Consider the following 15,260-nt stretch of genomic DNA (forward strand, 5'->3'; position numbering starts at 1 on the left):
TATTTCTCCCTAGGTTGCGGTTTTCCACTCCGTGACGTTTACTGCTACCGAGTACACAGGGTGGTTGTACTATCTGGTGTTACTGTTGGTCGAGGAAATCTCTGACTATCCTACAGGTGTTCAGGTTGCAACTTTGTGGAGTTCCTTGTAAGTGTTCTCTGGGAGACCTATTGCTGCTAGGCTGCTATGTAGGATCTTTGGTACCACACCGGTGGTTAACACGATGATCGGGATGGTTGATACTTCTTGCATATGCCACTTCTCCTTGATCTCATGTCTCAGGTTTGTGCACTTCCTAATTTTTTCCTCATAGGTTTTCTGGACATTGCTAGTGTTGGGCACCGCTATGTCAATCAGGTAGGTAGCCTTTTCCATCTTGTCCACAAGGGTTATGTCCGGTCTGTTGTGCGGGTTGGTCTTATCCGTTATTATGGCGCGGTCCCAGTAAAGCTTGTGGGTTCGGGTCTCTAGTACTGCCTGGGGTTCGTACTTGTAGTATGGTACACTTTTTTGGTCAACTGGTATTTCATCGCTAGCTTCTGATGTATTATCCTGGCTACCTGGTTGTGTCTATGAGTGTACTGTCTGGGTGATCACCTTGCAACCCGCGGTGACGTGTTGGATAGTTTCTGAGGCCGGGTGGTATCGTGGACATGTGTCATCTGACATTCCGGGCTCCTTTGCGATGTATTTGCTATAGTTTCTGGTGTTGATTACCTGGTCTTGGATGGCCAGCATGAATCCTTCAGTCTCGGGGAAGAGCGTCCTGCTTGTGAGCCATGCATTGGAAGCAATGTTATCGATATGATTGAGGTCATTGTAATGTCTGCCATGGAGTGTCTTCTTTGCCCATCTTTCTAACTTCATTTCTTATGCTGTCTGGGTGGGTGGGGGTTCCTCGCTTAGGTTGAGTGGGTATACCACTTATGTATCTTCCTTATGGCCTCGTGGAGTGATGCTGTGTTGTTCTCCAAGTAATGCTTATTATTATTATTATTAGGGTTACCCGTAAATGATTACATTAACCCGTATTCGTGTCTATAAATTGCATGTGTTCTCTGGTCGATTTTCCCGTTTTGCTGGACTTAAAAACCCCAGTTTATTGGAAAAAAAACTTGCCCACTAAAGTTCCTCGCCGGAATTCGAACCCGGGCCCTTTCCACCCGGTGTGGGTAGGACGGTGACGATACCACTGTGCTACTCGCGCAGACGCGACAGTGGCACAAATCGCCGCTTTCAACAAGGAAGGAAATGTCTCCACCAAGACCATCAGGCGATCATTAGCCGCAATAGGTTATGGGAGCCGCCGACCTACCAGAGTCCGATTACTAACACCACGACACAGGGTTCTACACCCCAACTGGGCGAAAGAACATCGGTACTGGGCTTGGATGATTGGAGACGATTGGGTATCTGGTCCGACGAGTCCTGTTTTCAGTTATTTCGAGCGAACGGGAGGGTGCGTATCTGGCGAAAACCGCAAGAAGCTAGCCACCCGTCATGTTAACAAGGAACGTGTTGACAACGGGTGCATAGCTTCGTGCGGTTGTATGTTCAGGCAGGTGGATGGTCGGTAATGGTCTGGGGAGTGTCCAACTGGCACACATTGGGACCTCTGTTACGTCTAAACGCATGTCTGAAAGGTCCAGGTTATGTATTCATCCTTGCAGACCATCTACATCCCTTCATGGTATCGTGCACCCACAGGACAATGGACTCTTCCAGCATGTCAATGCGCGTCCCCACAGAGCCGTGGTGACTAGAACATGGTTCGAAGAGTATTCTGCAGATTTTACCACCATGGAATAGCCATCCCATTCACCAAACGTACACCCTGTGGAGCATCTTTGGGATGCTGTGAAAAGGTCCGTTCGAGATTTGAATCCTCCACCCAGGAATGCAACGGAATTATGGACAGCAGTGCAGCAAGCATGGATGGAAATATCTGTGGAACGCTTTCGTAAACTTGTGGACTCAATGCTTCGCTGTGTGACTGCCCTTATCCCGACGAAAGGTGGGCCTACTCGTTACTAGGTAGGTATCCCATGATTTCTGTCCACTCAGTGTACATATACTCCTTGGACGGTCGACCCCAACAAGTTCGCCGTTGATAAAAAATATAGGCAGAACTTACTTCATCGACTTCCTTCTCAGACACACGTCACAGGGTATTAGAACCTGCTCCTGAGGACCTCTCCCTTACTGCTATGGATCCATAATCCCATCGTTCCAACATTTCTGCGCCTGCTCAGATGACTATAACAGGACTTCTATCTAGAAAATAATTTTACTTCCCAACTTGCTGTTGTATATATTTCCATATGTCAATTTGTCATTTTTGCGCTCCAATGTTTAGTCATACGGTTGCATAATTAGTAGCTATATGGTGCTTTTTTTCCCCCTCATCTTTGTTTATTATATTGTGTTTTTCCATTCATGTAAACCCCTGGCTTGTAGCCGAAAAGGGTATTGTGTACGGCTGTGTGCCTTGTGTATACAACAAGAAGTTCTCCATCTACAAGGGACACTCTTGGGACAAAGTAACTTATCACAATTAGAAATCACTATGAGGATGTTGCCAGTTTTATTTTTCAGGACGACTCTGCTGCACGTCATAGACCCAAACCGAAAGTACTGCACTGCTCAACAAAATTAACAGAACACGTAGAAACATGGTGTAACTCGTGTAGCTCCCAAGGACAAAATTAACGGTGGTGGTGTACCATAGAATAACGATGAAATGAGGAGACAGCGAGAAACTTTGGCCAGGTATGATGGATATTTATAGGGGTATAAGAATTACCAAAGAGGTCACATTACAGAAGTCGATTGCCCTCATGGCTAGCACAGTTCGTAGAATCGCCCTTGTCTCCCCACTGGATGGAAATACCTGAGTTCGAGTACCGTTGATGATGAGAAGAATTTTTATGGGCCTATTTCACAACGTGGCCGAGTTAGTCGGTCTCAAGCGAGGGTAGATGTTTTTTCTCCTGGAAATTTTGATTTTTCGTCCAGCAAACAAACAATCTACCTCAAAATATGCAATTTACAGACAATATACACAAAGCCGTATGGCCTTAGTCGCTGATGCTCCTGAAACCCTACAAAAACAGCAACATGTTTCATTATAAAAAAAATAAAAATAATTTAATATGCTTACAAATAAAGGAATACTGACAGTGATTTTTTATTTTATTTTTCAGTGACTTGGACAGTGGAAAGACACTAATCGAGTCACGGCTTCGACACAGTCTAAAAGCCGTGGTGTTTTGTGATGTAATAGCGGACAAAATACTTCCAAAAAACTACATCCAGGAATATGATTTGGTTATTTCCTCTCTCTCTGCCTAGAATCTGCTTGTCCTGATTGAAAATTATTTGGAAAAGCATTGAAAACTATTGCTTCTTTGATACGCCGTGGAGGAGGACTGTTTTTGGTGGGGACGTTTGGTTCTAAATGGTGGGCACTTAAAGACCAGAAGTACAAGAGCATAAATTTAACTCAGGAGGGTATGGAAAAAGCTCTCTCTGAAGCAGGATTCGGAAATTTCCAGTGGAAAAACGAAAGCCGGAAAGACGAATTCTATGAGGATGCCTGTTTTGAATCAATGAGTTTCGTAGCTGCAGAAAAGCTGTAATGTATTCGGGGCTTTTAATTATAGTTATTTTATTAACTAAAACAATAATTCTATGGGGCATATAAATTTTTAAGATCACATTTAAATGGCTGCTGGTTTTGATGCTTCTTTACCAAATTTCAGGAATTTTCGGATAGTTTTATTAATACAGTGTAGAATTCATATCTGCATGGGTCAGAATAAATGGTAATCGTAATGTTTGATTTATTGCTATAGTGTGCCTATGGTAAAATGAAATCTACCATGAGTGTGTTCAAACAGACCTCCAAATTGGACTGCATTGGGAGCAACCTATTAGGAGCCCCTGCCATGCTGATGTCATGCCTCTTCCCTTAGGCATATTAACAGCTGAAACCGTCTCCAGCTGGTCTGGCTGGTGTGAGATCTTATACAGAGAGCCACTGTGCACCCACAATGCAATCCCCATCATAGGGCACCCTATCTCTATGAATTTTTGTCACCCACCAATTCCACATCGCTTCCCCCACGTTTCACCTAGTAGACTACGACCACAAAACTTTTACTGTTTTTGACAGCCCCTTACTGTGTGGAGGATGAGTTCCCTCCTACCCTCACTCTCTTTTCATCTTCCAGAGATCTTTTTTTTTTTTTCAAGCTCAGGCCCAGATCAGGGCTCGGCTGCCTCCTCAGGGGAAAGGATGGGCAACGTGGGGTCCCACTAAGTGTCCCGCTGCTAAACGCCGGAGGAACAACAGACCAACATAACCCAACACCACTACGCAGACCAATACCAAAACTTACACTACCTCTGGCATTTACAGAGTTTGTACTGTATAACGACGCAGAGATTAGTACGCGGCTTTAAGGGAGCCCCCGGTGCAGCTTGACAATAAACACTATACACTATGTGCCTGTGGTGCGCGATTCCATAACTCAGAAAAAGGTGGCCATAATCTTCCCAATGCAAGGTTGAGTCCTGAATTTTTTGAGTGGTAGTGGCCCATGTTTCTATTGCACGGTCTCCCGTTTCGTTTCCGGATCTCATTGATGAATCCACGTTTCATCGATGGTTATGATTTTTGGAAGAAACTCTGATGGATCTGTACTGTAAGTGTGGAATTTCCACACGAATTTGAACCCTGCGTTGTTTCTGAAGAGGTTTCTTCCTCAATACAGCAACTGACAAATATCGTGAAAAAGAATGATGAAACCTGAAGCCAGTCTTTGTCATACACTTAAGGGAATCCATGTCATGACATTTGTGGTCTGTAATTCAGCAAAAGTGGAAACTACTGGACATCGAATAAAGATTTTCAATTTTTTACACGAGAGAGCGATCTGAAAAGTAACGCCTCTCATTTTATAATTGGTAGCAATTAAAGTTGTTTTTAATTTTATTTATTATTTTTCGGCATACATCCCACTTAACTCAAGAGATTTCGTTCAATGCTGTGCCTCTTACTCGGCAGAGTCCCAACGTCACTCTATCGGTTGATGCTTGAACTTTGAATGCTTTTCCGACTTGGAAGTAGTTTTCCTGAACTGTTTGCCGTATCATAGTGATAAATCCAGAATTCAATCAGAGTTCGACAACGCTAACATTTGCTCCAACCAGAAACTCCTGTCTTGCGATTTTTGTATCTGGGTAAGATGGCGGACGTTAAGGAAAAGCGAATTTGCAACAAATTTTGTCATAAACTTAGAAAAATAACTTCGAAGATTTATGAAATACGTATGTAAACAAGCACTTGGTGATGATGCTATGGTGAGAACACAAATTTTTCAATGGTATTCGTGTTTGCAACGCTGCCAAACTTTGGTTGAGGATTTTGAGCACTCATGTTGTCCATCGTCAAGCTGGATCGATGAAAATGTTGAAAAAGTGCTTCAAGTCATCCATGAGGACAAACAGCCTATAATTAATCCATCATCTCTACTTCAAAAAAAGGCAACAGCAAGTCGCGTCAAGCACACACACATTGTTTTCTTCGACAATTAGAAATTGTTTATCAGGAGTTCCCTCTGCCAAGCCAAATTGTAAATAACTACATCAGGGTTCTAAGGTCCAGTCCAACTTTAAGACACTCATGTCCTCAATCCATCGCAATGCTAGCAGCATTCATGGAACTTTGTCCTGATAATACAGGTATGGGCCCATTCCGAAGTGCTGCCACAACGTAGTTAAGGCATTATTGTCCAGGGCGTCCAAATAGGAGTCAGCATTCATGGCTTTGTCCAAAACAACGAATGATCCCAGGCCAGCCAAACCATGAAAAACAGCCTCAGACTATCATGCTGCCTCAGCTATACTTCGTTGTCGATCAGACTGTTAGGCCATGTACCATGACTCATCATGTCAAAGCACTGCATTTCATTCGTCTACGGTCCAAGAATGTCGAGCCTTTCACTAAGCTGGATACCATCTGCCATTGGTCTGGATGATTAGTGGCTCGTTGACAGCTGCACGACCGTGGTTACTCATATCAGCACTGTCCTGCGCACTCGATCCAGCTTGACGATGGACGACTTGAGTGCTCAAAATCCTCAACCAAAGTTTGGCAGCATTAGAAACGCGAATATCATTAAAAAAATTGTGTTCTCCCTATAACATCATCATCAAATGCCCGTTTAAGTATTTCGAAAAATCTCCAAAGTTTTCCTAAGTTTATGACAAAATTTTGTTACTCATATCATGCACCATCCTGCGCACTGTACAGGTGCTGACACGTGTCTCAATCTTCTCACACACACACACACACACACAGTTGTGTGTGTTTGCTGCGACAACTTCGACCTGTTTTCCGAGCAGAAAATTCTCTGTAGATCTCTCTTGTCACATTCTGTCAGCTTCAGGTCGTTTCATGATGGTTCCACCATCCGCTTTCATTTGTAGATCAGTTTACCACTCGTTGACCTAGGGATGTTCAATGCCGTTGAAATGTCAATTACAGACTGAGTGCTTATGTGGCATCCTATTATCCGCACTGCAAATCTGTTAATGACGTCGATTGCGAATTTTGCATTCACTATCGGATTACTGTCTCCTCGATGGCTTGCGAACATATTAATTAATAGTAGGGCAGTGTATTGTGTCTGAAATTGCGTGTATTCTTCGGTCAGTTTGCTGTTTCCCGGACGAAAAACTAATTTCCTGGAAGAAAACAAAAAATGTGATCCTCGCTTGAGACCAACTAACTCAACCACGTTGTGAAAAATGCTCATTAACCGGATTCGAACCCAGACTTTTTTTCCACTTGGTGTAGGTTAATTTTTCTCGAATCCGAATACTTTGGCAATGTAGGGTAGTGTAAAATTAAACAGACAGTTGATTCGAAATACGTATCACGTTGCATAGCAACAACACTGGCCTGGACTAGTTTTCTTGTTACATTCAGAGGTGTTTTTTTTTTTTAAATAATCTATGCTTACTCTAAAAATGATATCCATTTTAAGGGGAACATAATGTACGCTTCAGTTAAGTTAGGTCCAGCATATCCCCACACTAATGATGGGCACCCACACTACTTCAGTAACAAGAAGCGACATCTGGCTCCTTTATTATAATCACGTACATTTCCCATGCTCTCTTTGTGTGTAGTTGAATATCTGGACAATTTGGTTGATTCATCACTGTCGTCCTTTTGAGAGTAGTATGAGTTCAAATCCCGTCTGGGTCTGGAGGACGTCTTACAGGCCTATTCAGTGTAAACTGTAGTTTAACTGATCACGGACAGAGGAATAGGGCTTCCTCTTGGATTATTCCCGGTTTTTCATCCCTCACAACGAGCAAATCATCTCAGGTTTTTTTTTAATGGCACTGACAAGGGAGTGAAGGGTACAATATTGAAATTTGCAGGTAATTTGTGGATTGTGGGGATGGTAGTTAACGGGACATCCAGATTTAGCTCCTTCAGAATTATTTGAACAGGCTTCGTGAATGGCCGGAGAAATGATAGTTATTTTAATCTTGCCAGACACAAGGAAATAGCAACATTAGAATAACCTATGGGATTGAGCCGAATGGTGTATAAGAGAGAGACAATTAAAATGTATGGTCCAATCAGATATAAGAATAATCCACGCGGTGTAAGCTTACTTAATGTACCTTTACGTGTAGGGTGATGGAGCTTATTGTACGTTATACAAATCAGGGGCAAGAGTGGTTTGGACTATATGATATTGTTACATATCCTTTTTATTGTTAAATAAAGGTTTTTTGTGATGGCCTCGCTCCACTACTTTTTGAACAGCCCTAATTTTCATTTTTTCAAATAGAGAGAAAAACTTTGAAATGTCGAAACCAATCTGGTTTTGCAGGCATAATCTGGATCTACACTGCCTTTTAAAAGATTATAGCCTTAAAATACGAGATTACTTCCAATAATAAGGCTGGAAGAACTTGAAATGTCGTTTATTGCAAGACGTATTAGAAACGGTTGTAACATCAGTTTTATTCAAGTCATTGATTACACCCGGCAGAGATTTCCTTTCTAGGTCTTTATGAGATTCATGAAAGTACAAACCAAACTACCACATTCTGCTCTTTAATGCCATTGCTGATATCCTTTCAAGTAAATAAATTGAACTGGGAAAGTCTTTAAAGTAACGGAGATTATTTGTGAAGGGACTTGTAAAATATAAAAGACTACCCTTTCAAGTGGGTTTAGGGTGCTCTCTGGTTTGCAGTTTCTTCAGTCAATACTCTCGAGAAAGAACTCATTTAAGTTTTCTAAGAAGTTCCGTAATACGAGAGGTAAGAGCATTAGCGTTTCAAAGCATACACTCTTACCATATTGACAATTCTGTAAGCTGTTAAAATCAAGTGTTGCAACACCTAGGGCCCGGATTTTTATTATTATTATTTTTTTCTTTCTTCTGGAAAGCGTAGTCTTACTGTATGAAAATTGAAAAGTGTTGCCAATGCAAGATTATGGAATGAACTGGAGATTTAATCCAACAAGGTCACTTGCAAATCATAAATCATTCTAGTGCATTCGTGTTTTTGCGTCTTCAAGATGTTGTGATCGCGTTAAATGACACAGAAAAAAACGAACATTAAATTTAGTTCTACTATAGATAGAAAAAAATATGAGAATACATTTTCTTAATCGCAAATGAATATCATTAAGTGAGAAATGTATTTTTAATGATAATTAAAAGGAAATTCATAGCACAATCTGTTCATAGATGGCGGCAGTTTCTTCTCTGAGGTTTCTGTTTATTTTATGCAGAATTGTCCCTTTTGGAGATTTATTTATTTATGTACATACAGACATTTCATCCAGAGGGCACGCATACCCTAGATAATAGTGAGAAAAGCAGAATGGTTTCAATGTTGTCTCAGTATATCAGTTTATTACGAACATGTGGAAGTCTAAGTGGGAGACCCATCACACTAGATTCTTGGTGTTTGATGACGAAAAGTTGATCCACTAACTTGTCAACCAATGAGAAAAGGTTGGAAACCATCGATCAGAATTATTTTTATTGTTTTGATTTTAGCATTTAAAGCACTTATAAGAGGAAAGACATATTTAGGACAGTGTGAATGATCTGGATTAAAGGGAACTAGACACCCGATCAATTTTTCCTTTATCATCTCCTGCCCTGCGAATGCAAAGCATATCGTCTTGGATTCTAGCTGCTGGCCAGTAGGCACCCTCATAAAACCGTTCCAAGAGAGGAGCAGACCGATCGCCTACAGCAGATCCAGTCGAAATAAACAGCAATAACTACAAAAGGATGACTTGCTACCAGGTTCGTACGAAGGAGAGATTCTTTGGTAACTATTGAATCAGAATACCAGTTATATATCTAACTAGATCTTGTGAACCAAACTCCGAAGCTGGTCCTTAGGAGAGGGACAGCCAAAGAATTCTTGCACCCAGGTCCCCTGAACTATACGATCAGCCTTGAAAAGTCGAATTACAATTGCTGTTTTCATTTACCAATATAAAGTAATAATAATAATTATTATTATTATTGGATCCCGTAGATTATGTTTTTCTCCTGCCCTGGCAAGGATTCATACCATTGCTTGATGAAATAAAAGTAAAAAATTTATGGGAATTTGTTTTATATTATCAACCCCAGGGGCTCACATCTGGTGAGTATGAGCATGGAACATCCAGGGTTCTAAGCTGGATACATCATACTTCTCTTTCTTGGTGATTCCTTTCTACTTCTGGCACACTCTCTCTGTGTCTCTCTCTCTCGGGATTATTCAGAATTTTTTTTTTTTTTTTGGCTGGTGCAGCATAAGTCTCAGGCTCTTGCACCATATGGCTAATAATAATAATAAGTGTCTAAAGAGCACTTACGTGTTTATCACATCCCAAACGTTCTCAATGGCATGCTTGTTGACGATAAATCACACGCCTCTGGACATATATTGATCGATATATATTCCGCAACGTGCATTACGCGTATGGAGGTGGCCTAAATCCTTGACTTTAACTTCAATGGACATTTGACATTATGGAACCTACAGAAAGTGCATTTTAGAAAAGCTATTCACAAGTTACGCTATTCAAATTGTGATACTTTATATTCATTAATTTTTTTATAAGTAGCATAGGAAAATTTTATTTTTTTTGATTTTCAGTTGATGGGACAAATGGGGGGGAAGGAATCCATAAAGGATCCCTACACTTTGGCCTCAATTAGACCCGTTATACAACCTCAGAAAATTAACTTTTGTCTGTAAGGCTACGTTTATAACGAAGCGACGAAATTACATTAACCACTTGTAAACAGTAGAAACTGCTAGTTGAGCATCGAATGGCGCTGTTCACAAAGCGAGAAGTACACTCACAAACCTCAGTTAAGGATTATGGAATGTTTGTTTTTTCTGCTGGACTTGTTTTCTTTCAGTAATACATCTATGTCGACATCATCATCATTATTATTATTGCTCTTTATATTATTACTCCTTTATTGGGGATTCCATCTCGTGACGGGTATTGCTACCAAGTACACAGGGTGTTTATAATGGCTGGTGTTACTGTTGGTCGAGGAACTCTGACTCTCCTACAGATGTTCAGGTTTGCGACTTTCTGGAGTTCCGTGTTTGCTGGAAGACCTATTGCTGCTAGGTTGTTATGTAGGGTCTTTGGCACTATACATGTGGTTGACACGATGATTGGGATGGTCGTTACTTGTTGCATATGCCACATCTCTTTGATCTCTTGTTTTAGGTTCGTGTACTTTCTGATTTTTTTCCTTATGGAGTTTCTGCAGGTTGCCAATGTTGGGTACCGCTATATCACCAAATTATGATAATTGATTACATCTGCCCCATATATTTATTTTGTCTGTAAATTGCGTGTGTTCTCTGGTCGATTTTCCTGTTTTATTGGACGAAAAAACCCCAGTTTCTGGTGGAAAAAACCTTGCTATCTATGCCTGAGACCGAATAACTCAGCCACGAAGTGAAAAAAGTCCACTAAAGTTCTTCGCGTAATCGACGAGATTCGCACCTGGGCCTTATGATTCCGTATGCTACTACATACGGAATCAGTCTCGAAATGCGCAAATCAATGTCCAAGTACGTTATTCCAGAATCACTGGCATCCTGGCCATAGCAAGACTTTTAAGTGATTCTCATGCAGAACAAAAAAAAGCATCTATTCTCCATTTCTTGATAAAGATCCAATAACATTGTATTCAATTTGCTGTCGCCCACTACATCAGAAGATTCCGTTAGTACTATGCAATTTACGTTCTTTAGAGCTGAACCAGTCGCATCCAGGCTACTTTTATCGTGACCTTGCCCAGCCCAACAAGCACAAGAATGGAATTTTCTGCGTGAATACAATCCACTTTCTCGAATACACAACGTACTACCACCCTCGTGGGTAGTAATACGTTGGAAAAGACCTGAGTACGAATCCTATCAATGACGTGAAGTATTTTTATGGGTCTATTTTACAACGTGGTTGAGTTAATCAGTCTTAAGGAACGGCAGCAATTTTTTTTTCTCTCGGAAACTCGGGTTTTTTGTCAGCAAATCGACCACAGAACACACGCAATTTACAGACTGTACAGTGGCGGACAAAAAAACTGCATCATCTTAAAAAAAGTAACATTTGTAGTGAAACGTATAATATATTGTTTGATTACAGTCATTTTGTTTGTCGCAAAGGAAAGGTATTGCATCAGATAACGCTTTTATTGCATCAGACAGTAATTGCAATGTATTGCATCAGCCGTTTCTATAAATACGGCGTTGGAAGGGTACAAGCGCTCATTACTATCCTGTTTTGCGGAGGTGTAAGCATGGCTCCATATGTTCAATTGACACCAAGAAAAAAAGTGTAGCAGTTGGTTGCTCTGTCCCAAGAAGGGCTTTCTACGCGTGCTACCGCTGATAAAATAGGTTACCACCAGTCAACAGTATCCCGGGTGCTGAAATTAAAGGGTGAAACCGGTGATGTGAAGAAAAGACCTGGATCAGGCAGTAGGAGAGAGACTACGCTTTCCCAAGATCGATATTTGAAACGGCTATACCTTCGTAATCACCATGCTAGTGCTCCTGATCTAAAAGTGGACTTTGAGATGGCCTCTGGTGTTGAAACAAGTGCACGATCTATCCAAAGACGGCTTTCTGAATGTGGTCTGCATGCCTATCGTCAAGAAGAAGCGTTTGTTGAGCCAACAAACAGGGAAGAAGCGACTTCCTTGTGCTAAAACGCATCTTTCATGGACAAAAGAGCAATGGGACACCGTCATCTTTTCTGACGAATCGAAATTCAACCTGCATGGCTCGAATGGGAAGCGATATGTCAAAAGACGAAAATTGGAGGCATACCATCCTGACATAACACCACACCAACTGTAAAGTTCCCCGTCGATCAGATGGTCTGGGGATACATAACAAGAAAACGGGTGGGGTGAATTAACTTTATTAGCGGAACGGTGAATGCAGAAACCTACATTGCTATCTTGGAGGAGTGCCTGAAACCCCGTTATTAGGGATCACCACAAGACGTCCAAAACTGAATTTTTCAACAGGACTCAGCACCTTCCCACACAAAAAAATTGGTAAGTTTTATGCTATTTAGATTTAATGATGAGTTTGTCTTCTTGTCTCACAAGGCTTAAAACATACACCAATGTTTCCCCTCGTTTTTCTCCCTTAAGGTGCAGTCATACCTCAGAAATGTTCATTACAGTGTTGGGCTGACACTATTATACAGTCCAAATTTGAACTCTATTGAAGATTGCTGGTACATAATGTAGTCTAAAATCGATCAGAAGAAGCCAACAAGTAAGATTGAGCTGCAGGAGAGCACTGTAAGGGTGTGGTACCACGAAATTGGGCAACCGTATATTCAGAAGTTGATTAACTCTATGCCAGATCGTTGCAAGGCTGTAATTGCAGCTCGAGGAGGAAGAACAAAATATTGCGGACTTATTTTGCTGATTTACAGTACATGATACTATTACGTTAACTGGTCATTTCAGTTTGTACACGTAAATGCAATAAAATGTATGTTTGGTTGCGATGATTTCCATTTGCATGATTTCTCATATTTCCATTAATTACGCATTTTACCCTTTGGGAAGATATTTATAGCAATTAGGTATATCAGGTGAAGTCTTTTTATTGGATTTCATTCACAGATTTATATCCCATCTAACAAATGCATTTCGAACATTTCTGCAACTCACAATGCATGCAAAACACATTATTTGCAAAATTCACAAGTGCATTTCGAACATTTCTGCAACTCTCAATGCATGCAAAACACATTATTTGCAAAATTCACAAGTGATGGTGTTTTTTTGTTCGCGACTGTATATATGGCGCAATGTGGCCTAAGTTGCAGTTGCGCTTAAAATTCTACAACAAACGAACAAACAAACGTACTACCTTTGAGAGTGACATAGTTGATAAAATCCTTTCACACTTTATAGATCACAAATCCTGTCACGACCAGCGGTATTTTTATGGGCCTTTTTAATACAGGCCGAGTTAATCAGACTTAGGAGGGGATTTTACAATTTTTTCTACCCAATAATTCGGCTTTTCATCCAGGAAAACAGGAAACCAAACACAAAATACATGCAATTTACACGAGAGTACAGTATATTGGTCTGCCCTAGCAGAGAACACAGTTGTTATAATCACCCTCTTCCCAACATTGGATGTAAAATTCTCGCGTTTGAATTCCATCAATGAATCGAGGAATTTTTATGGGCTTTCTGCACAATATGGCTGATTTAGTCGGTCTCAGGTGAGGGTTTTTCCTCCAGGAAACTTGAGGTTTTCATCCAGCAAAACAAGCAAATTGCCCACACAATACTCGCAATTTGCAGATACAATATACTGCCGTCACACACTCTTGGGTTGTTGCTTAGCACACTCGCTAATTGGTGTTGAAAAACTCAAACAACAATAACAGCTGTCAGAAATCAGAAAAAAGTGCAATTATAAAACACACAGTTTCTCAATATGGGTTTTTTAGAATTTGCCTTGAGATCAATGTATTGTGTCCTTAAATTTCGTGTCATCCGTGGTCGGCTTTTTCGGTTTTGAGGGATAAAAAGGCTGAACTTTTTTTGAAGAAAAAAACATTAAATCATACAGACCAACTCATTGTGAGGTAATGTATATACCCACCAGCATACAACCAGTATGCAGCAAAAAAAAAAAAAAAAAACGCAGCCTATTATTTATCGCTGCACTGGTTTACCTACTGCAATAAAAGTTACAACGAATTGGTAAATTCCTGTGCTCCTGTCAACCATACTTCAATATGGACCATGCACAGAAAGACCACATTTATCTGTAATAGATTATTATTATTATTATTGGCCATATGGTGAAAGGAAGCCTGAGGCTTATGCTGCACTATAAAAAAAAAAAAAAAAAAAAAAAAAGAGTACCCTAAGAGATAGAGAGAAAGAATCACCAAAAAAGATAAGAATGATGATATTCAGTTCAGGACCCTGGGTGTACCAAGCCCATACTCACCAGATCTGAGCCCCCCCCCCCTGGGGTTAATGAGAATATTTTTCACCCCAGGGGCTCACATCTGGTGAATATGGGCTTGGCACACCCAGGGTCCTGAGCTGGATATTATCATTCTTCTCTCTTTCTTGGTGATTCCTTTCTACTTCTCTCTCTATCTCTCTCTCTCTCAGGATAACTGGGTAATTTTTTTTGGCTGGTGCAGCATAAGCCTCACGCTTTATTGCACCATAGGGCTAATAATAATAATAATAATAATAATAATCCAATTGATCCCCATTATTGCCTCATAATGGATAAGTTAAGATGTGCTGATCATCAAAAAGATCAGAAACTACTGCAAAAAAAAATGTTATTTTTTCTCCATAATAAAGCTGTATCACACACACTCGTATTGACCAAGCAGACAAGCATTGATTCAGGTGGTACTGGGTGACTCGATGTAAAAAAATAATGTTACAACGCCTTTATTATTAGCGCGCTATTGTAACCACATGTCAATATTACAGGCCTGTGTGTATCTTATACACTGTATTCCTTAGTAATTATACCGAAAGGACAGAATTCATGGGATGTTGACAGGGCATGGCTCCTTCAGGAAGAAGCTACACGATTTTGGAATCTCGGACATAGCGCACTGTAGATGCGGACAAGAAGAAACTTGGGAGCACCTGCTCTATGAATGT

General features: G+C 40.7%; 1 protein-coding gene across 1 annotated transcript in view; it reads left to right on the forward strand.

The window, feature by feature from the left end:
* Positions 1 to 2,740: 2,740 nt before the first annotated feature.
* LOC150091808 (propionyl-CoA carboxylase beta chain, mitochondrial-like) overlaps positions 2,741 to 15,260 on the forward strand; it is a 99,285-nt gene continuing 86,765 nt past the window's right edge. Inside the window, exons 1-2 of the mRNA XM_090369818.1 lie at positions 2,741 to 2,769; positions 3,204 to 3,327. Coding sequence (XP_090225944.1) covers positions 2,741 to 2,769; positions 3,204 to 3,327 — 153 coding nt within the window. The remainder of the gene's footprint in view (positions 2,770 to 3,203; positions 3,328 to 15,260) is intronic.

The sequence above is a fragment of the Mastigoproctus giganteus genome, chromosome 1, assembly GCF_048544385.1.
Source record: "Mastigoproctus giganteus isolate SK-2022 chromosome 1, ASM4854438v1, whole genome shotgun sequence".
Lineage (NCBI taxonomy): Eukaryota > Metazoa > Arthropoda > Arachnida > Uropygi > Thelyphonidae > Mastigoproctus > Mastigoproctus giganteus.